This window comes from Tympanuchus pallidicinctus, unplaced genomic scaffold (assembly GCF_026119805.1).
Source record: "Tympanuchus pallidicinctus isolate F22 unplaced genomic scaffold, pur_lepc_1.0 scaffold1, whole genome shotgun sequence".
Lineage (NCBI taxonomy): Eukaryota > Metazoa > Chordata > Aves > Galliformes > Phasianidae > Tympanuchus > Tympanuchus pallidicinctus.
In genome coordinates, this window is record NW_026294618.1 from 29,902,428 (window position 1) to 29,925,761 (window position 23,334).

Here is a 23,334-nt window from a genome sequence, read left to right on the forward strand (position 1 = left end):
AAGACCTTTCTCATTTCTCACAAATGAGAACACCTTTCATAAGATTCAGAAATCCTAGCTAAAACTACCTGATAAATGACTAAACCTTGCAACTTACAGCATATAAACAAAATAAATTTCTGAAGAAAATTGGATTAGAGGACCAGATCAATTCCAACACATATTCATTTACTTTAGAGTGTTTTTTAAAAATGCTCCACGAAAAAGCATTCTTCTCTCTCACAGTATTTCCAGCCGGTAGCATCAGAGCCGTCTGTCTGCACCCTGAGTATTCAAAGGAAAACTATTCCTTAATCTTCTAAGAACAGTTCAAACCCCTATGTGTACACACACACACAAAAAAAAAACACAATTGGAAAACTTGAATGATGTCTGCCTGGCAGGCAGGAAGCCATTTTCAATAACTAAAAGCAACATTTACAATAGTAGTCTGAAGGCTAATATGGAACTCACATGTAGATGTCAAAACAAGTTAGGCCCATACAATTCTGTAGGGCAAAACATGCAAATGCATTCCATCAGCCTTGGAAAATATGTCAACATCCCAGGGAACCCAAATGACAAACATCTTGTGCTCCCTGAAAGAACTCCACAGTCTGTAAACATGAGGCAATCAAATGAAGTAGCTGGAATCCCAGGCATTTCTTCAGCTTTATTCGCATGTAAATTATTAACTAAGGATTTGGGTGCTTTCAAGTTACTCATTTCAAGCCTAAATCGCTGGAAATCACTGTGAAAAGAACTCCAACTGGCTTTAATTTTTTTTTAGTTTCCTTCATTATGGCATACAAACATGTTGATTCTATGGAAGCTAATGCCCACTTCGCAGACAGCTGCAAGAGCATTTTGTGTTTGTTAAGCCAAGGAAAACAGCACAAATGTAGCTCTTCTGCAAGTCGTCTCCTTTGGCAGAGTAGCAGTGGAAGCAGGCAAGGGACACGTTTCTCTACAGCAACGTCTGAGGCAGAAAACACATACAAACGTCTGCCTCTTGGTGATTCCTCCCAAGAGCCAACCTGCAAGCAATCCCCTCCAGCCCCGTGTGTTCTTAGGCTGTATCTTTTCTTCTGGTTGATGCAGGAATGCTCTCAATTCTGATGCAGCCAGCAGGGATCGATTCACAGGAAGGCAGGGTGAAGTTACCTGGCTCAGAGCTGGCTATATGTGCTACTGGAACGCTACAGTCGGCTTTACTATACTTGATGGATACACAGAAGGAGAGAGAGTATTAATGTATGTGATCGCTTTTGGAATATTTTGATAACAAAGGTATGTTTTCAGCATTTGTTCTTGATCAGAGCAGAGACCAGCTTGCCCTAGACAGAAACAGTCCAATTCCCTGGCTGACATAAAAGCATCTACTGCAACTTGAGATGCTGTGGGCTATTCAAGCTATCTGCACAGGGCCAGGTGATACAAGGGGATCTAATGAGACCTGCAACCTCTGATAAAGCAGCTGGAAGCTAGGTAGGGTACTTGAGAGTGCTTAAAATAACACAAAGGAAGTATGTTTAGGTGACTAAATCATGAAAGGCAGTTACCATCAACTGGAAGCTTAGGGGTAGGTTTGGATTTTGAAATCCAAGTGGCTATGGTTATATGTTAAACACTGAATTCAGTCTAACTGGGGTAGCCTCCATCACATCAGCATGGGACTGAAGGATGCAACAGAACTCCTGCCTTGGAGGTCCAGGGAATATAAACAGAGGCTGTAAGAAGGGGACAGACTCTTCAGTGGAGTCTGTTGTGATAGGAAAAAAGGAAATGGCTTCAAAAGAGAGCCTCTAAAAGAGAGGAGCATATGAAGAAAAGGTTTTTTACAGTAAAGGTGATGAAGCATTTAAACAAGTTGCCCTAAGATGTGGTGGGTGCCCCATCCTTGAAGACATTTAAGGTAAGACCAGGCTCTGAGCAACCTGATTTATCTGTAGATATCCCTGTTTATTGCAGGGGAGTTGGACTAGATGAAATTTAAGGGTCCTTTCCAGCTCAAATGAGACTGTTATTCTATGAAGTACCCCAAAACATTGAGGCCCTACTCAGAGAAGCCAGTGAGTTCAGATTCCAGGGGAGACAGTCACAGAGAGGTACCTCTTTTGACTGATGTTTTTGGTTGACTGCTCAAAATCTTTCCAACTTACTTTCAGGTGCCTGGCATTTCTTTGGACTGTGGTCCCCTTTTCTCTATGTCAAAACTGTCACAGACAGAAGGCCTAACTAAGAGAGACAGAAAACTGCAGCTACTCTACCGTACAGTTTGCTGTTAATCAACAGTAATATCCCTCAACTCCCCATCTGCTCCACCATGAAGCCACTGTCTCTGGTTTTAGATTTTTGGGCACAGACACCACAGGCTGAACCTTGAACAGCACCACATGTGCACTCTAGAATTACTTTCACCTGCAGTACTATAGATAACTCTATAAATTAAAATTGGAAAATGAGTTAAATGTTTTCAAATATAAAAATAGTAACTCCAAACTTGTAGTGACAGATGAGAGCTAGAAATTTCAGAATTCCCCTTTGTACTGAATTAGGATATTGTAAAAGCTACCTTGTAAGAGAAGAGCTAAGAAAAAAAAAAAAAAGCAAAAGCAATGAGCTGAGAATGCAGCTTTGTTTCAGTTTGTCTTCTTTGATTTTATGAGTTCATACCCTCAAAACATTACCAATGTTGGTTTCTTCGAAGGTCAGTAAGTGATTACACCTTGTTTTTCCTGACCAGGGGTATTGCAGGTGTTTATAAATCAGCCATTTGCAAAACAGATGGTGAATATACAACTTCTGTTTTTTTCAGAGGTTAAGGAGGAAAAAGTACAGTTGAGTTTGTTAGAAGTTCCCTGCTAATCTGACATGGGCCTTAAAATACAAAGGAAAGCACAAGATAAAATAAATCATATGGTTGAGCTATTTCCTTACATTCCAAATCAGGGATGAAGTGATGAAAGAAACTACATTTTAGCCAGATGAAAACAAAAGAAAAAACATTTTGTCTGCCACAGTCCAGTGCATCACCACAGAAGAGTCAAACATCTAGTAAAAAAGAATGGGGAATTCTCAAAAAAAGGTTTTCCAAACTTCTGAGAGACAAAGGAGTTTATAAATGAATTGACTTGAGACTTTAAAAAATGAGCAGTTGGTTCTAGTATACAGAAGTCCCTGTAAAACATCTCCAATGTTGAGCAGAGATTGCACATGCAATCCCAAATAGATCAGCATGGCAAATGCAGGTTTCTATGAGCCATTGGCCTTAAATGGGAATGGCAGCATCTCTCTAGAAGCGTAGAAGTGCTTCCGTATCTTTGAAGGTACTTTAAATACATTTTGATATTTCAGCTTGGACAGAGATGACTAAAGAATATGTTACCTGAGTCTACTCCTCAATGACATGGGCAAATGAACAGGGCATGACTGTTCAGTATTTGTCAAGATAAAAGAAAGAGACTGTAACCAATTAAGGTATTGCAATAAAAGGTAACAAACAAAAAAACAGCATTTTTCTACAGCCCACAAAGAAATTCACTGCCCTATGATCTTGTGGAAACAACAGAATAAGCAAGTTCCAAACACAGAATAGATAGAAGAAAACTCTACCACAGTCTGTTAAACACAAAGGTGGCTACAGGCTCTGGTTCAGAAAGAAATACTCACCTACTGCCAAAAACTGGGAACAGACACTGAGGAAAACATTACTCTGTTTATCCACTTAAAATAATCTTACCCTAACTGCTACAGGCAGCTAAATAAGCTTTTGGATTAATACAGTATATTTGGATTAATACTGCTGCTTTTGTATGTTGGTCAAATTCTTCTTTCCTAACTAAAACATTGCAAAATGATGTTGAAGTCCTAGTAAATCTTAAGGGAGGGACAGGACTATCAAAAAAGGGAACCAACATAGAAAGAAAGCAGCAAAAAATGTGGTAGTGAGAGCACTTAGAAAAGTTGGTAACGTTGGTGGGACAGAAAGAACTTTGGTATTCACTGGCTGAAAGAGACTTGGAGCACAAAACAATGGTACCAGGTCTGGCTGTTCATTTCTATAGAGTCCAGTATTACAGCAGATGTTAATTAAGTTATAAATGTAATGATATTCTACCAAAGAAATATCAGCCTGCACTATCAGATGCTAAGGACTTTCCAGCTGGGCCAAAAGCCACTAAGAGTATTGTCAGAAGTCAGAATTTGTACTTAGCAGAAATTGCTGTCGTCTTTATCATTCTTTGTCTCTTTCTCACTTGGAATTTTACAGGACTTCCATTATATTCAGTAGGTTTGAATGGACTTCCTTTCAAAGTTACTCTTTTGGGAGATAATGCCAAAAGTATATTTAGGGGCACTTATAAACAGGAAGAAGCCCAAATTTTTACATGAGCAGATAGTGATAGGACAACGTGGAACAGTTTAGAACTAAAAGAGGTAAGATTTAGGTTAGATAATAGGGAGAAATTCTTTACTCAGAGGGTAGCGAGGTGCTGGAACTGGTTGCCCAGAGAAGCATTAAAAACCAGGTTGGATGGGGCCCTGAGCAGCCTGATCTGGTGGGGGCAACTCTGCCCACGGCATGGGGTTGGAACCAAGTGGTCTTTAAAGTCCCTTCTAAACCAAGCCATTCTGTGATTCTGTATCAGTGTTCAATGCTGGCATAAAATTACTCATTTCCATCGTAGGCAAATTCAGATCTTATAGCTAAGCTTATATCTGAAACACATGTATGGCAGCTTAGAGTTTCTTCTCTTCCCACTCACACTTTCCCTTTTGGTGTCTTAATCCCAAACTATGCTCTCCCTTCTCCTGACCATGAAGGTTACAAAATGGGACTGTGCTGCTTACCACGGACTGCGTTCCTCGTGTGGAGGACGTAGTTACAGGTGTTATAGTGATAGTACTTGTCACCTTGCTTGCTGCAGGCCGTGAGGACAGGTTGTTCCTGGGTGACCGTAGGACAGTACCAGTGACAACTTCTTTTTCAGCTGCTATGTTCACTGGTCGGACTGTTATCACAGGACTTGCACCATCTGGTGCAGCACCAGGAGAGCGCTTAAACTGGGAACCCAAATGGATGTGGATTTTGTTGTCTTCTGTTGTAATAATATTGGCGTTGGTGTTGTATTTACGGATTGGAGATGGGACAGTTTGTTTTTCTGGTGTTACTTTGAAAACAGCCCTTCCCATGGTCATGTCTTGTGACTGCGGAGAAACAGAGATTTCTGCTGGTGCCGCGGATGTTGATACTGTCATAATCTGAATTGGTGATGTGGGTCTGTCAACGAAAGGTACTCTGCCTCCCTCTGGAGACTTTTCTCTGGAGAATGTCGTTATAGTGACTGGAGACATGGAACGGTCAGGGCCCAATGGACTTTCGCTGCCTTTTCCTTTTGAAGGCATAATATTTGGAGAGGGAATGATGGTTATCCGTGGCTTCTGATTTCCCAAAGTAGGAATGACAGTGGTACTTGAAAAAAATTCCTCTGAGGTTGGGCTGGTTATTTCCAAAGTAGCTGTGCTGTTCTCATGGTCTGGTGTCACCCGAATATGAAGAGGCTGACCCTGCTTTGGTGAAAGGACAACCTCCCCAGGATGTGCTGTGCCACTGTGGGCTCGGGCTCCTTTGTCTGGAGTTGCCTGAGCCCCATGTTCCCTCTTTCTCATCCACGGTATCCAAGATTTCCTCATTGCAAGTTCATTTGCTGCTGGAGGGTATCTCTCAAGCACTGAAGAACGCTCCATAGGTTTTTTCAGACCTACCTGTCGCAGATTGCTCATTATGTGGTTCTCCTCCTGGAAGGATTTCTGTATAAACACAGCTGGAGTTTCTTCTTCTGCTGCTTCACTGCTCACAGCATCTGTTTGCACACCTGTGGATGTCACAGGAACATCAACCATTCTTCGTCCATTTATGCTGGGCCTTAGAGCACGGCTGTAACGCTTAGAAAGTTCTAACTCTCTCGTTAGATTCAGAACTTCCTGCCCCATGCTCTTGTTTTTGTTTTCTTCTTCTATAAACCTTTGCTGCAAAACTGAATAATCCACTTGGAGCTGAGAAAGCTGGTCTTCTTTGTTCATCAGTTCATGGATTTTTTCCTTAAGAGCTTGAACTTCTGCTTTCAAATCTCTGCTTTTAGCCTCTTCCAGACGAAACCTGTGCCTCAACTCTGCCTCCTGGCTCACTGCTTCACCTTTTTCTATTGCTTTGTTTTTGGCAATCTGGAGCTTCATCTCTTCCAGCTGTTGAGAAAGTAAGTTAGCTTTATCTTGCTCAGTCCTAAATTTCTGCTCTAGCTGATCGTATTCATCTTCTGTCTTCATCAAATCTCCTTCAACCACTTCCAATTGTTTGAGCCGTTTTTTCAGTCTTTCAATTTCAATAGTGAGTTCCTTAATCTTGTTGTCCTCCTGACAGCCATGCTCTGGTCCTTTTCTGGCTCGACCTCTTGTAATTTCTCTCTCCACTTCCTCCATACCATCAATTCTTTTCTTTAACAGATCAAATCGACAGCTCAGTTCTGAGGACTTTTCTTCTTCACTTTTCAGTTTAACAACTAACTCATCCCTTTCTTTCGTCAAAACAGACACCTTTTCCTCCATTTCTGATTTCAATTTCAAAAATTTCTTACTTTCTTCTATCAGTTTCTCTGTTACATCCATAACTTTCCCTTGTTCAACTTTAAAATTCTTGTTTAGACCCTCAACTCTTTTTTCTTCCTGTTTTATTTTTTCCATCATATTTTTCCGTTCATCAACCAACATTACGGTAAATGACTTCAGCTTTGTTAGGTCATCTTTTAAGCTTATTTCAGCTTTTTCCAACTTGCTTTCTGATGCCTCAAGGTCTTTCACTCGAGTCTTCACCAGTTCCAATTCATTTATCAAATCCTTAGTTAAATTCTTCTCTTTCTCCAAGTTTAAGTGTAGCTGAGTGCATTCAGACTTACTTTTACTGAAAGCCTCTTCCAGTTTCTCTAGTTCTGACATTCTCTTCTGCAACTTTTCCACTTCAAGTTTCAACTCTTTGTTATGGTGCTCTTCCTCTTGCAGTTTATTTTTCAGCTCTTTACACTGGGATTCGGTTTTTGTGATCTCTTCATCTTTTCCCTCCATTTCAAGTACACGCTTGCGGAGGTTTTCAACTTCTGCCATTAAACTAGAGTTCCCACATTCCCCTTTTGCTATTTTATCTCTTAGTTCCTGAAGTTCCTCTTCAGCTTTTTGAAGACTTCTGTTTGTTTCCTCTAGCTCCTCTATTCTGCGAGTCAACCCAACCAACTTGAGCCTTAGCTGTCTATTATGTGACTCCTGATTAGCCAGTTTAGCAGTCATCTCCTCATGTTCCTGAGAAAATGACGATGTTTTGTGTTCAAGTTCCGTTTCTAACCGCATCAGCTTTTGTCCATCTTCTTTTGCTTTTGCAGTAACAATTTTAAGCTTTTCTTCTTCTTCCTTTAGTTTTTGATTTAAATCTTGTATTTTCTGGCTTTGTTGATCAAGTTGTTCAATATGCATTTGTCTCTCATCCACCAGCATCAGTGCAAACGATTTGAGCTTGACTAGTTCTTCTCTTAGTTTATTGAGTCTCTTTGTGTGTTCTTTCTCCTTTCGGGCTTGATAGATCTTCTCCTGCTCAAGAAGTTTCTTCAATCTGAAACAAGTTAGAACAAATGGATTAAACTACAATATATGTGTATTTGGTGCATTTCTCAATTTGGTGCAATTCTCTATTTTTAATTCACTTTCACCAAGATTCTTTTTATACCCATCAATAACCTCTATCACCTTTCAGCATGTAACAACCTACCACATTTACATTCCCCAGCCAAAATATCTTAAATTAGAAAATTAACTGAAAACTGTATCAAATCATCCTGAATTCAGACACTGAAATTTTATACATGTCTAGATAGGAGAGACATCAGTTTTTAACTCCTTTGCATTTATTTCTCATTTAGAATGACGTTGGTAAGGATGTATCATATCCTATCAGGATAGGTATTATCTACTCACCAATCCAGTTTACTCACTTTTTTTGCATGATGCCTTCCTCATAAATGTCTCACATATATAAAAGTGTGAAAATAAGATAAAAAAAGGAAAACCAATTGCTATATGTAACTATACACAAGTGCTTATAAATGCTAATGATAAATATAGCAGCTGGACAGAAGATTATGCTAGCACATGACTGATAACCATCTGGGCATCAAAGGCATAAGAAATTAGCAGTAAGAGAAATTTGCCGGCACAGTGATAACAGATGTTAAAAGGTTTGTTCTCCTGGTCACACTGCCATTTACAGTAGCAGATGTTGTTGACTACAAGAGTCATCAAACCTTTAGCTACAACTAACCTTTGTATTTTCAAGAAATACAAAAGCACAGATCAGATCTATCCTCAGAAAGATAATACAGACCTACATTTTCCAGCATGGAAAATTGCATTAGCCATTACCCATGCAACATTTAAATAGGGAAATGAAGCACACTTCCTATTCTATATCTATTCATATTGCAGATACACTGACATAAAAAATAAAGAGTGACAAGTAACAGAGGGATATATTCCTTACTAGTGCATTAATGCAAAAGCAGCAGTATGATTTTAAAAAGAAGACAGATATGTATGGTGAATTTACTGTGAAATGACACATTTTTCAAACCACTCTCAAAGCACCAACTTTGGTATAAGGAAGTGTAATGTAATGATTCAAATCCACTTGCTTTGCTCACCCATTCATCAAACAAATTTCTTTGTAACTGTAACACACAGTGAAGTGATAACAGCAGAGCAATTCACCACCACAGTTTCAGTGGTAGCAACTGAAACCCCTAAGTTTCAGCAAAGATCAACTTTATCAGGAGTGCTGTCTGAACTCCTGCCCTGTAAGTGGTAGTGGGTGAAGCACGGGCACATATTCGCTCTGCTGCCCCAGGAATGAAGTGCTGCAGAGAGCTCTGGGACACAATATGTGCACCAGGGAAATCTCCTGAACTCACCTGAACTCTAAGCTCATAAAGCCAGACAGCTATTAATGTTTCACTCCTCATCCCTCAGGGACCAGAGGGAACAGGAACTGGAATGAAAAGCTATGAGAAAAGAGAAGGAAGCCAGAAAGCAGAACATGATACACTAGGTAGGGAAGGAGAGGGCTGAAGAATGCGTTTGAAAACAAATCAGATAGGATGTGGGAGTAAGAGAATAGTAGGAACCAGCAGGAGAGTGAAAAACAAACAAACCTTGCAGCCAACCTTACTGGTCACAGAAAAATCTCTTTAGTTTTGGCAGCTCTTTGGAAAGGACTGAAAAGACATGCTGGTCTATGTATGCCTCATTATGGGTCACGTTGGAGTATCAAAAGCTAAAAAAAAACAGCTGCTATTCACAAAGCACTCACTTTTCACACTCAAGGACAAACTTTATTAGCATGCAATATATTCCCTAGCTACTTTATCACACTGCTTTATGCAAAAGTCTCTGCCAAGAACTCTCCCTATCTCTCCTAGGCTACATTTTTAAAGTAGGACACATCCTCTCACAAAATAATTTTTGCCATAACAGAGCAGTGGGAGCTAGCCTCGTGGGGCCCTGAGCAACCCATCTCCCAGTCATTAACTTATAAATGAGAATATGAGATCTCATAAAAAGAGAAAATTTGAAGGTGGACTCTATCAATTAAAACAAACAAACAAAGAAACAACAACAACAACAACAGAAGACATCTTTGTTTTCTTTTTAAAGATTTTCCCATTTGAAAGTCTATCTGGAGATGCTGAGATCATTACCTATGATTCTGAATTGCCAGGCTGTTCATAGGGGATGTGTGCAATTTTACCTAGCAGTACAGGTAGCCAGGATGCTATGCAGAGTGCAAAGCAATTCACTTCCCAACAGTTACCTGTGAGCCTATAGGGCTGAGAAAGCCCATCCCTGGAAAACAAAAGAAATACCTGTTTGTTAATCTGAGACAAAGAAATGCCAGGGATGAAGCTGAGCAACACAAGAAGAAAGCACATCAGCACTGTCACCATGCTGTGCCTATCAGGAGGCTCAGAAGTGTGGAATAACTGGATCTGCAGTGTGGGAAAAGCAAAAATAAACTATCATAGCTGTGACAATACAACCTGGCAACGTAGCTTACACGTGCATATTGAACAGAGTAGGAAGCACCATGGAGTATTATATGTGCCTCAGCTTTTAGAGGGTGGAACCAGACTGCACAGGGTCTGAGAAGAGAGCTTTTACAGAAGCCTGATGCTTGATGGCACTTTTCCACATCCAGGAAAACTACTTCTTTAAGGGATGGATGGGGCACATCTACATCTGCACAGGTGCCAAATGAATCAACAGAATCTGTGCATTTTCAGTGTTATTTCTAGCCACTAAAAATAATGCTGAGTTGAAGCTTGCTCCTGCTTTTCTGTCTCCTGTCTAACTCTTATACCTCAGCAGCTAAACCAGAATTTCAGCAGGACTGCAAAGTGGTATTGCCTCATCCTGACCCTCACAAACGGTTTGTTATCGGGCTTCTCATCTCACTGCTGCTGCTGTTTGCTAAGTGACATCGGCCTGCGTGGGCTCTGCTAAAGGCTGAGAGCACTGCAGAGACTCACACCACGCGTCCTTAATGTGTCATCTAGAGCATTAACTGCATTCCAGGTTGTCAGGAGGTTGAAAGCACCTGCATTTAGAGTCAAAACAAGCAAAAAGGAAAAGGGGGGGGAGGGGGAGGAACTCACAACACAACATTTTAGTAATGAAATGTGAGCTAGTGACAACAATGACAAGACAGTAGTTAGGCACTCTGAGCCCAGTGCCTGCATTTGCTGTCTTGGTTTGCTTATCTTTTTTTAGAGATGAACATAACTATTTGGATAAAGTTATATAATCTACAGCCATCAGTATCAGTCTCATGGGCTGAGCATCCAGCCCACAGTGGGGGTGAAGGCAGATCCACTTAGTGCTTTGTGACCGCAAATCTTAACTGCTGCTTGTCAGTGGAAAGCACTGATGATATCAGCACAGCACTTTCCTTTTCCCACAAGTTTCTCAACTCTTTACAAGGGTAGATAATGGCAGGACAAGGGGCAATGGTTTTAAATTGAAGGAGGGAAGATTTAGGTTGGATGTCAGGGGGAAGTTCTTTACTGTGAGAGTGGTGAGGTGCTGGAACAGGCTGCCCAGAGAGGTTGTGGATGCCCCGTCCCTGGAGGTGTTCAAGGCCAGATTAGATGGGGTCCTGGGCAGCCTGGTCTAGTATTAAATGGGGAGGTTGGTGGCCCTGCATGTGGCAGGGGGGTTGGAGCTTTATGATCCTTGAGGTCCCTTCCTGCACAGGCCATCCTGTGATTTTGTCATTCTGTGATTCCCTACCTATTATATCAAAGCATACAGTTCAAGTCATATGTTGAATGCAAGACCTTCTGCTGCCGTGAGGGTCCAGGTGCTCTTCCCTCTCCTTCCTTTCTTTTGCTGTCAGCAGAAGGAAAGCTGGTGGGAGTGATGCAGTGGGTTTAAGGACATGGAAACATCTGTAGATCAGTCAGCTTGAAGAACAGGAAGACACAGTAGTGAGGAGAGAGCAGCTAAAGACTTGGCTTTAACCTTCATGTGCAGTGTGCTAGAAACTGCCAGCAAGGGTGAAGAGGTGAGTGGAAAGGTACCAGCCCTTCCTGTCCCCCTTCCTGAGGGTTTGAGGCTGAAGGGCCTTTTTGCTTCCCCTTCCCTCCTAGAAGCTTCAAATGGGCTGGGATACCAACAGCTGCTGAACACTCCAGAGAAGTGGCCCTGCTACTGTTGTCGAGCTTATGTGCCTAAGTTCTGTCCTACCAGTCCCGAATGACTTGCTCAGGCTGGGGCTGATCACTCTGTCAGGTCTAGAAGGCATTTTTTCCATAAAGGAAACCTGGCCAAAACCATACAGTTTCCCCCCTCAGCTACATGCTTGCTGCCAACAAGTCTGGCTATTATGTCAGTGTGTTTGTAAGAGACAGTACTGGATTACAGTGCAGACTTGGTTTGTAAGACCAGCACATCGGCTGTGCTGGGGAGGTGCCCAACATCTCTTCTATGGTTACAGACTTAATTTAACCACATGCATTGTTTTTCCTGCTTTACTTCAGTGTATGTCAAATTCATTCACTGAGGCGCATAGGAGGAACCCCACAGTATCATCTTCACAGCATCTGTCCTAAGACTAGAATGAGACTTCACCATGAACTACAGCTTACAGGTGGAGAATGATGCCGTGGTGGCTCATAAAGACAATAATTTCATACAAGAAGAGCTTTGGTGGGTTTTACTGAATTTTAGATGGGACTTAGTTTATCTGTAAACAGTAAAAGAAGTGGGAGCAGCAAGAGCTGAACCAAAATCAAGCATTAGGTGTTGTCTACATTTGCAAAAGAAATTACAAGCAGTGATAAGTAAGCACTGTCTTGCTTTCTAATGTACTTCATGAAAACATCTGAAATACAACAAACTTAGGAAACTGGGAAGTGCTACCTAGTGCTGGCTGGTAAGAGCCCTCCTTATCTGGATGAGGAGCTACAAGATATGGTTTAGTGGCTTGTAGTAGCAAGGGTAATGAGAGGATGGTTGGACAAGATGATCTTGTAGGCCCTTTCCAACCTTATGATTCTATGATTCTTCAAGGTGGCACACAGTATTTTAAGAAAATATAACGAAGTTTCAAGTTACTTAGAGTAAGATGCTCAGTGATTTCCAAAAACTGTGCATGACCTGGTACAGGAACATTTAGATCCCACTGTGCAAGAAGGCTGAGGTGAGCTTCCAAGAGATCTCCAGGTATTTAGCGAAGAACCCACGATAGATGTAGAGTGATCCAGAGTGATGTGAAGAACTGTTCTCTTACCATCGAGACAGTGACAGTGGAGTGGGAAGAGGCTGGAAAGCAGGTGAGATCTTTGGGGCACCTTTTAACTGAACTCTTATACAGCCCCAAGGTCCACAGAAATCCAGCACAAAACCAGATCAGAGATACTACTCCTATAGTACTCTCTTCTACCATTACAACTCCCACACATTTCTTCTGATGGGATGCCATGACTTCCACCCTGCTTTGTGGGCTGTTGAGACGGTAAGAGAAGCAGCCTGATGAGGGTAGGATGGGCTGGCTGGCAGCTGGTGGGGGCAGCTACCCATCACCTGAGTCAGTCTGCCGTCACTCACTGTCCTGGGTGAGCCCTGGGAGGCCTTCCCTCATACCCACCTCATGCCCACCTTATACTCACCTCATGCCCACCTCAGACCCACACTATAGCCACTTCACACCCAACTTCATGCCCTTCTCCTATCCATCTCATGCCCACTTCATACCCAGTGGCAGAGAGAAGATGGGTGACATCAGGTCCTAGGGCAGGGAAAGTCATTTGTTTTGCCTTCTCCTTCCTATCCACCAAAACTTAAAGCCAGTTAGCAAAGAAACATGTGCTTGAATTGCTGTGGAACTTGCTACGGAACTTCTCAAGCTGTTTGACAGTTTATCTGACATCAGAATCTATCAACACTGAAAACAAATAAAACTTGTGAACTTAAGGAGAAATTTTTGTGGCTATCCTCCATGCAAAATTAAAGTGCAAAAAAAATCACACGCTTTTCACTGCTGAATGAACTTCTGAGATGTGACTGTATCAAAGCATATCAAAAGCAAATCAACACTCTTGCTGCTTCAGAACTACATGACAGTTCCCAAATGATACCATGGGAAACATTTTCTCGATCTAAGAGTATGCACAGCTTGTCTTACATTGTAATTTCTTCTCCTCTGCCAATTTCTAGCGCTGACGTTGTACAAACGGAAATTTTTCCACCTCTCCGACATCCCCACCCTACTCCAAATCAAGCCATCCACACTGACGCCCGCCTTGCTCAACCTGCGGCTCTCGGAGCCCGAAAGCTCCCGGTGCACCTGCGGGCTGCATCCCCACCTCGGCACGGTCCCTGCAGCTCTCCCGGCCCGGCCCGGCCCCCGCTCCCCGCTGCTGCCCGCATCCCGCAGGCGGGCGGAGCGCGCAGGTACGAGAGCGCCCGGCACCGCTCACGGCAAACACAGCGAAACGACAGCAAAGATAGTAAAAGTAATGGAAAGGAAAAGTATGAAAGGAAAAGTAATAAAAATGAAAAATAACAACAACAACACAAAGGAAAATAAACAACAAAAACGAAAATAATGGGAAATGATGATTAAAAAAAATAGTACGTATTAAAGATAAAAACAATACAATAAATCGCAATGATCTTACCTTATAATTAGGCTTTTTTTTTTTTTTTTTTAAAGCTACCAAAATAAATCACCTGCAGCCACCGGGCAGCCCCCGACGGCGGGACGGAGCCGTGGCTCAGGTCTCCCCGTGTCCCCGCCGCGTCCCCGCCGTGCCGCTCGCGGAGGGCCGCGGCGCCGGCCGGGGCAGAGAAGGGGTGGAGCGGGGAGGCGGCGGCCGTGCCGCGGGGCCGGGGCGGCGGCCGCGGGGCGACGGCGGGAGCAGGGGGGCTGCGAGGGGAGGGGGCCGCCCTGCCCGCCCCCATGGTGGGCTCCGGGCGGGCTGCGGGCGGCACGGCGGCGGGCGTGTGGAGGAGCCCGCCTGGGGCCGGGGCTGAGCTCGGGGCCGCCCGTAGCAACGCGGGCCGCGCTCCAGGCCCCCCTGCCAGAAGTCTGTGCGGAGGAGTTCGCAGACCCGCCGGACGGGCAGGTCGTAGGCGAGCGATGGAAAAGCGCTCATGTGATGTCGGAGGGTGCTACTTGCCCCGAGCTGAGCTGCTACGCACAGGAGAGGTTCCTCGATTCAGTCCACGCGTTCCATCGGAACGGGGCTGAGCTGCAGAGCAGGTGATGGAGGCACGGAGGCATGAAGAAACCCTCTGGGGATTTGGTGCACGTGCATATTTGGTTTGGGAAAATCATGCATAGCAGCAAGGCCAACCAAATTCGTGTATGAGGTCTGAAAGCACCATTCTGCCAGATCCCTGTGATAAAATGTCTTCAATCGCCCTTTTTGTTCCCAAAGTGATACAAAGGGATTTGGGGATTCCCTCAGTTTTCCTGATAGTTCCATCCATTGGCCATGGTCACCTGTCCAGCCTCAGCAGGAGAACTGGAAACCACTCTGCTCTTCTCACTCCCCTTCTCCTTCTCTTTTATTTTTCACTCTTCCCCTTCTCACTGCTCACCCCCTACTCTTGGGAAGCCTCTGCTACCCCAAACCGCTGAAAGCATATCACATCAAATACAATTATCCACAAAAATGGGCCAGCGTGCATTTACAATTTGGGGAAACTATTCAATTCCTTTCACTACTTTTCCTTAGGACCCTTGCCCTTGTCAGTATGCTGGCTGAGCAGCGTTCATTTGCAAAGCAGGTGCTTGACAATTGATTCTATGCTCACAGTTCGAGGCCCTATTTTCCGCATGCCCATCAGGCTGCTGGGCACAGTTGCACGTTTCTGAGTAGGAAACAGAAACTCCACGGAGTGGGGGCTGCTGGGGACACTGGCTGCAGGGTACTTAGGAAATGACAGTTGGGTCCCAGCCCTGTCTGCCTCTGAACCCTGGCACATCCAAGCCCCAGCTCCAACAAGCTGCCAAAAATGGGAGTTATGCTCAGCGTAAAAACGTCGTTATCCATGTAAATCAGCTTCGTGTGACTTTACAAGTGCCATGGAGGAAATGTGTCACATGAGCTCAACAGAGGTCAAGTCACATTTTCCAGGGAAACACACATCAGCCTGAATCACGCTCTCCCTTTCCATTCTACCCTAATTTCATGAACTAAACACTTTCTAGAATGAAGCAACTTTCTAGAATCTCTGCTACAGAGAAATTGACACCTCCTGTATGCAAAGCTGATGCATCCCAAGATATTTCTGTCACTTTAGTGTCACAGGAAAGTTTCTGCACAATACCCACATTTGATTATACAATTAGAAATGACCACAACCTACATGCCTCAAGCAGATAAATGTTCTGCTTAATCTACTTACCCTGTCCTTACATGTTTGCTTTTGCAGACCTACTATCTGTTCTGGTAGAGCTACACATTCTTTAACAAGGGAAAACTACACATACACAATGAAAAACACTAAAATAAATATTCACTATTGAAATAGAACAATGTGGCATGTAGAGGGATCACAGTTTTTTGACCCTTAGATCACCTACATAAAAGTCTGTGGCACGAGTTTCAAAATAATTGGCAGCAGTAGCAGGAGGGCAGCCTCAAGGCAACCTGCTCCCAGAAGCACTGAGCACTCTGCAAGCAGGTTTCAGAGCTAGCTACCTGCTGGCAGAGGATTTGCTCCGCTGCTGCTGCTCCTGGCTCAGACCCAGACCTGGCTGGCTGCAGTCTCTGCACTCCTGCACAACTGTCACAGTCCCGCAGCACCCACTGCTCAGTCCTGGCCTCCTCCTCACCACTCTACTCCATTTCCAGCCCTCACCTCTTCCAAATTCACAGCCTTCATAGATGTCCCTTTCTCTCTGCCCTAGCTCTTCTTTCTTCCATTCCAGGGATGTCAAGAGGATTCTTACTCAATATTTGTATTAACAGAGGAGCTGTGTGTCCATAGCAGCCAGTTTTGTACAGATATGACTTAAAGATGGCAAAGCCACTGCAGGTTCAGACCATCTTAAAAAATCTGACCACTCACAGCAGCCATTTGACTCCTGTCTGTACCACACACCTCAAAGTGTTATCTTTATCTGTCACCAATTTGGCAGCAAAAAATCAGCAGCCAGAACAATAGTATGCTATAAGAAGATCAGAAGGTGATTGAAGGCACTACTAACGTCCTTACTAGGCAACCTAGTAAGGGACACATTAAAGGTAATACCCAGAGTATGGCTCAAAGCCTGTTCCAGTCTAAGCCACCATCACCCTGGTGTAAGCAGAGTCACAAGGACACCAATGATGGTGCCAAATTCTAAAACTGACTGATTGAGGTCAGAGTGGACTCTGGAGATGTCTAATCCAGGCATGGGCTGAGAGCAGGCTCAGTCAGAGCAGCTGGCACACAGCCTGCTCCACTTGAGTCTTAAAGACCTTTGTGGATGGAGACATCAAAGACTCTCTGGGCAATCTGTTTAGGGCCTGATCAGCTTCATGCTGAAAGCGATCTTGATTAGGTCAGATCACAGAGACAAGGTGACATACACCATACATGTTGCCTCAAGGCAGTCACCACTGACACCTGTGACCATCAGCAATCCTGAGAAGGCACTTAGGACTGGCCACCAGCTTCTCCAGCTTACTCTCTAACTCAGAAATAAAAGCACATGAAATGAGATGCAGACACAGAAGTTGTCTGGATGTGAGCCGACAGTGCAAGACAGTGCAGAGAAAGCAGAGCACAGTAGTGGCATACCTACAGTCTGCACTAGCTATGTTTGCACCATCACCAGGCCAACCCCTCCTGGTACCCAAGACAACGGCAGCACTTGAGGTACAGAAGACATCTTGTAGGATGTCACAGTGAAGGCCAGCTAGACCTTCAACCTCCACAGCTTTTTTTTCACTGGGAAGACACTGTCCAAGAACTGCGTTCCCGAATAAAGCAGTAACTGTAACATTGTAGGACCAGATAAGAAAATCACCAAAAAAAAAAAAAAAAGCAGGAGATTGAATAGATAGGAATTCCAAATTCCTGTTCACCCCCAAAAGTCAGAAATTGCACTGTGCATCTCTGAAAGTCAGAAATTGCACTGTGCATCTGGCTCTCTGCTATAAAGGAGAGTAACTGGGAAGCAAAAGATGGAACTGGTTTAACTATTTAATGATGCGCTAATAGCCTACACATTTCTTTGACACGTTGCTCTCTTTAAAATGCACTGAACTGTGCACAGCAATGGATTTTTCTTGTAGATTGTAGAGGCTTGTAACCAATGATAGCCTTATTATAAAATTTTCTGTAAGTGGGGCTTTGTAATCCTTCCAGGGACTCCCCTATTCTCTGTTGGCTCTTTATCTTCAGTGTAGCAACATATGTAACATTTATGAGGAAGGCAGCCCTTGCAACTCCCTCCAAGTTTTCTAATATGTTGCAAAAAGCCCAAATATTTCTGTTTGTGCAAAACAAAACACCTGGTTTGTGCTTATACACACAAAAAAGTACCCTCTGCAGCTTGCCAGACTGAAATTTTCGTTTATAAAACCCCAAACTGAAAACTTTCCATCACTTTTCACTTTTTCATTTTGGTAAGTCAAACTCATCTGGTTAAGTCAAACCTGTCCTCCACTTTCTATTTATGCAATTGCCTGCTCTGAGCTTAAGAGATACGAATTCAGTGCCACTTTGATAGAACGTGAAAACTCCAAATATTGACGGACAGCAGAGGCTGATATTAATTTGCTGCTAAAGATGATACCTTGTGCCTTCTGAACACAAATAAATAATGAAGATAGAGGTAACACATTCTTGAAACATGACTTTGTGGGAAAAGCCTGAGAAAAAAAGATTTCGAGTTGGACTCCATGCTGTTATATCTCAAGCAATATATTTTATACGGCTTACGTCATGCACACTAAGAACTTAATTTGGTGAGCTACACTGACAACTGGCTTTGTTCACCTTTGTTCTTATTTAAAACAGGTTGTTCCATGCAGCTGTTAAAAAAGCCATGCACGCACACACATGCACACACATTCACACACGGGCTTTTTTATTACTCCCCAGATCTTTCTAAATATGTAATGCTGCTTAGATTTAAAATTCTTTTTCTCTTTGCAGCACGAGAATTGCCCTACACCAGGATTTGCTGCCTTTAATGGAAGCATGATCCAAAAGTTTAACAAAAGCGATTCTGGCTTTGTTTTTCTTTTGCACATTTTTTGTCTTCTGCTTTTCTACTGTTCATCATATTTGTGTGTATCATCTTGGAATCTGGGAAAGATCAGTATCTCCAGTATTGCAAATGTGACTCAGATATTTTACTAAATAAACAGAGTAAAATTAACTACATTAACTATTGTATGATCATTTGGTGCAAACCAGTTCTGGGAAGACCCAGTGCCTATGTAATACTGTGCCAAACAACATGATTGATACGATGACTTCTGCTTTATTTTTGCTACATCTTTAGATAAAATCTTTTTCCATCTTTACCTCTTCATCATCTTCCTTCCATCTGCTGTCCACCCATCAATCCCTACTGCACTCTACCTTCCCCAGCATCTGGTAGTAGTGTCTGGAGTCACTGCGACAGGAGCTTATGCATAGGAGTGTTTACAAGTAAACAAGTGGAGAGGCTTAAAAATCTAGATTTAAGAAGCATAATCGTCCATGTAATTGCATGCACTGTGCTAGCCAGGTTTGGTCTCAGGCTGCACTGTACAGCAGCCAGGTGGCCTGAGAACAAGAGTTTGCTCAAGTGGAGTCAGTAGAAAGGATCTCTCCTTCAGTGCAGGGTCTCAGATTTTCTTAGAAATGCAGGCAGTGCTTGCAATATTTTGTATTACATTTTGCCACCTTAATCACAGTTTGACACAAGGATAAAGCAACATGCACTTATAATAACACACAGAAATAAATCATCTCATAAAGACTCCTTTCTGATTTTTAAACATGAGCTCCTGTGAGCTCCATAATCACTGATTTATCAAATAATGAGTCCTCAGTAGAAATTTCAGATGCTGTGCAAGAGAGTAGTTGGCTGCTGCTCTTACGACTTAAACTGAGACTGATAGATTTTAACATCAGCACTGAGTAATCCCAGCTGTCACCACATCTTAATATGCCATGTCCCAACTGTCAGTCTGAAGAGCTATGAAGGTATTTCTGATACCATTCATGTCAGGACCCTCAGCTTTTGCCCTGAACACAAAGGAGAACACACCTGCCCCCCATATCTGTCTCACAACCACAGCTTTATTCATGCTTTTTGCCCCTGTGTTCTGGAGTTACATCATAAATAGGGAGGCAGGGGAGAAGTATAACACAAAATTCCTTAATCTTACAAAATTTCTCTAGTGCCACATAGCTAAATCACACAGCTCATGCATTTGTTAGGTTTGGTGCTTGCATCGTGTCTACTGAGAGGCAATTATAGCAGAGAAGGAAAGAGGAGAAACTCTACATATAAATCTGATCTAGGGACAAATCTATATTTTGGTCACCCTAATTTGCTGCTTCCTACCCTTGGAAGATCTGTCATCTTACCTAAGTTCCACATCTCCATTACAGGTTATCTGGGATGCCTGGTAACACATTTTTACCAGACAACAGTATGGGGAGGCATATTCTGGGAACCAAGGAGACATAAGCTGACCACAGTGCTTGTTTATGGATGGGAGCCATAGTGCTTCCACTGGAAGGAAGAGTTGCAAGGGACTGCCTCTAGAACCAGCACTTGCTAGCTGAATTAATGGCCCAGGAAGTGGCACACCTGGTTTTATTCTTTTCTACATTGCTTTCTGTGCTGCTTTAAAGTGTTACTGGATCAGGCAAGCATACTGGTAAGCCTGTGAGTCTGGATGCATGGAACCCATGGGCCTCTCATCACTCTAGACCTATTGGCTATATGTTCACAGCAATGTTAGAAATCTATGTTCATGATGGCACAGCAGTCCAGTGACAAACAGGGGCAAGATGTTTTCCCTCAACTTCTCCACAGCCCATACGCCCTCCCCAGGACCTTCTTCACACCTCAGGGCAGCTGAATGACACCTGGCAGGGAAGGTGGCATTGCAAGGTAGGAGGTCAATCTCATACAATAAGCCTGGATCATAAGCTGCTGCTCCTCACAGAATCACAGAATTGCAGGGTCAGAAGGGACCTCATGAGATCATCAAGTCCAACCCCTCTGCTAAAGCAGATACCCTACAGTAGGTTGCACAGGTAGGCATCTAGATGGGTCTTGAATATCTCCATAGAAGGAGACTCCACAACCTTTTGGGGCAACCTGTTTCAGCGCTCCATCACCCTTACCCTAAAGAAGTTCTTCCACATGTTAGTACAGAACTTCCTATGTTCAAGTGTTAGGCCATTACTCCTTGTGCTATCAGTACACACCTCATAGAAGAGCCTGGCCTCATCCATCTGCCTCCCACCTCCCTTCAGATATTTATAAATATTTATCAGATCCCCCCTCTGTCTTCTTTTCCCCAGGCTGAACAGACATAGGTTACTCAGCCTTTCCTCATACAGAAGATGCTCTAGGCCCTTTATCATCCTGCCTGTACTTGCCTTACAACTTTTTTTCCATCACCTCTGCATCACTCTCTGAATAACTGCACCACTGATGTGTCCTGGTCTCACTGATTGTGTTTATTGACTTTTGACTTCCACTGAGCATTCTTGCTTACAAATTGGTGCTATTTTTCAAAATGCTGCAGTGGTGCAAGTACAAATGATGCCTCACATAACAAGAGAGACAGCAGTCTGGAAAAGCTTACAGCCTCCTTGGCAGAATCAGTAGACAACACTGACCAAAAAATGATTCAAAATAATTCAAAATACATATAAAGACATCATTTGTCTATAGAAAATGTGATAAAATAAGATTGTCATAAATGCTTATTATCATAAACAAATGGAGACAGGAGTTATATTAAAACATAAAAGAAATAAATATTGTTGATGATTTATTTTGCTGAAGAGCAAACTCTTATTCAAAAGCCATAATTCCACTGAAGAAATCGTAGTATGTAATATATTCACATATATATATAATATTACATATTTCTAACTGTATACTTTTGTGGGTATGTGCAGACACGCACAACATTTTTAGAGTTCTTACTCAGAGTCTCATTTAACCCACTGATCAAGAGGAGCTCTGCTGACTTCAAAGGAATTGCACCACTCCCAGCTTTGTGCTCATGGAATCCAGACACAGGTCGGTGCTTTTATGGATTAGTTACTTTCTAAGAGCCAGAGAAGCTGGATGGAGAGAGCTCAGTGTGCTAATGATGGGCACAACGCAATAGTGCCTGCCAGCAACAGCAAGTTGTACCATTGGGCTGTCAGGTGAGGACATGAGCCAGTCACACCAGGACATGGGTGTCTCTACTGAAGGATTAACACAAAGCATGAGCTCTGCAACAACTGTAAGCAGTAGCACTTTATTCCCCCTTCCACCAGAAAGGACAGTGTTCTGACCCTCTATTTTTGGAAACCAGGGTTGTATTCCATTCAATCATTTGCAAAATGAAAAAATGTTGAAAGCTATGCATCATTCTAAAATGAATTAAGTCACCAGGAAAAGCCTGATATTGAAATGATGAAAAAGAATACTTCTATCCATTTCTAATTCCTCTGAAAATAAACATTCTAAATGGAACTGTAAAGGAACTTTCATCTGTGATATACACACTTGTCATCAAGAGACACTTTTTCACCTATGACATAATTGCTATCATCACAGAAGCACTGCTGTCACTCTGCCATAGTTTAGCTTCATTTTCTGCTAATTTCTTTGTCTCTTCTCATTAAGGCATTTCATATGTAGCTACGTTACTATCAATCGTTCCCTAGCATAAGCAACTGGATAACAGAACTGTGTGAATAATTGATTTTTCAATTCCATAGCTGAACCAAAAATTCAATAAGTAATTATCAAAGAAAAAGAAGGGAAACAAAACTTTATTTTTCTCTCTAATTTGAGTGAAAAAAATGTTTCATGTGGATTTCAGTGAAACATTTGCTCATTTTGAATGAGACTTTTCCTTCCATCTCTGTCATTTTAAGAAAAGCAGCAGACTAAGAGAAAATTGGCACCACTCACCAAACCAACAAGTGAGATGTCTTCCCTTTCCAGGAAATGCAGAGCCCTGACTCTGTAACTTCCTGTGTCTGGGAAATGTGAATGCCCAGGCGCTGACCTGCCAGGACATTCTCACCACTTGTATGGAAAGAACTCAAAAGTATGTAAGTGATTTGTAAAAGGTTACCTGGGAAGAGTGGGAACACATCTCCTTAGGAGACCAGAGGAGGTAGTGTGACTGGGATGGCATCCTCCAAGAGCTGAGTTCAGATTCCATCAGGGTTTGGATCCCCCAGTCCAAGTGAGCTGCACGATCACAGCATCATTTGATATGCTCTTTGAATAGTCACCAGATTTTCTTTGGCACTGCTTGTAACAATCTTCTTATAACTAAAAGGGCCTTTGTAAAATAATTTTTTAAAAAACAGTCTGAACACAAACCATGGTAATCCAGTATTATCATCATGGGTGCTTTATAAATATGAGCTGAATTATACGTTCTGTGTTCTACATTCCTTTTTCCTTACATTTGCTTTGGAAATTTCACAGGAAAGTCTAGTTTGGATTTTTGCATCTCCTTGTTTGTTTTTTTTTCAATTCTGCATTAAGATTTTTCTTCGTATAAGCCT

At 42.7% G+C, this 23,334-nt stretch overlaps 1 protein-coding gene across 7 annotated transcripts in view; it reads right to left on the minus strand.

Annotated features, from left to right (window-relative positions):
- FILIP1 (filamin A interacting protein 1) overlaps positions 1 to 23,334 on the minus strand; it is a 105,817-nt gene that overhangs the window by 12,090 nt on the left and 70,393 nt on the right. For 5 of the 7 annotated variants that reach the window (XM_052678905.1, XM_052678888.1, XM_052678897.1 and 2 more), the window contains one exon: positions 4,834 to 7,639. In XM_052678905.1, the coding sequence (XP_052534865.1) occupies positions 4,834 to 7,639 (2,806 nt within the window). Of the gene's footprint in view, positions 1 to 4,833; positions 7,640 to 14,255; positions 14,323 to 23,334 lie in introns of those variants that run through there. The other 2 variants (XM_052678936.1, XM_052678931.1) reach the window with 2 other exon arrangements.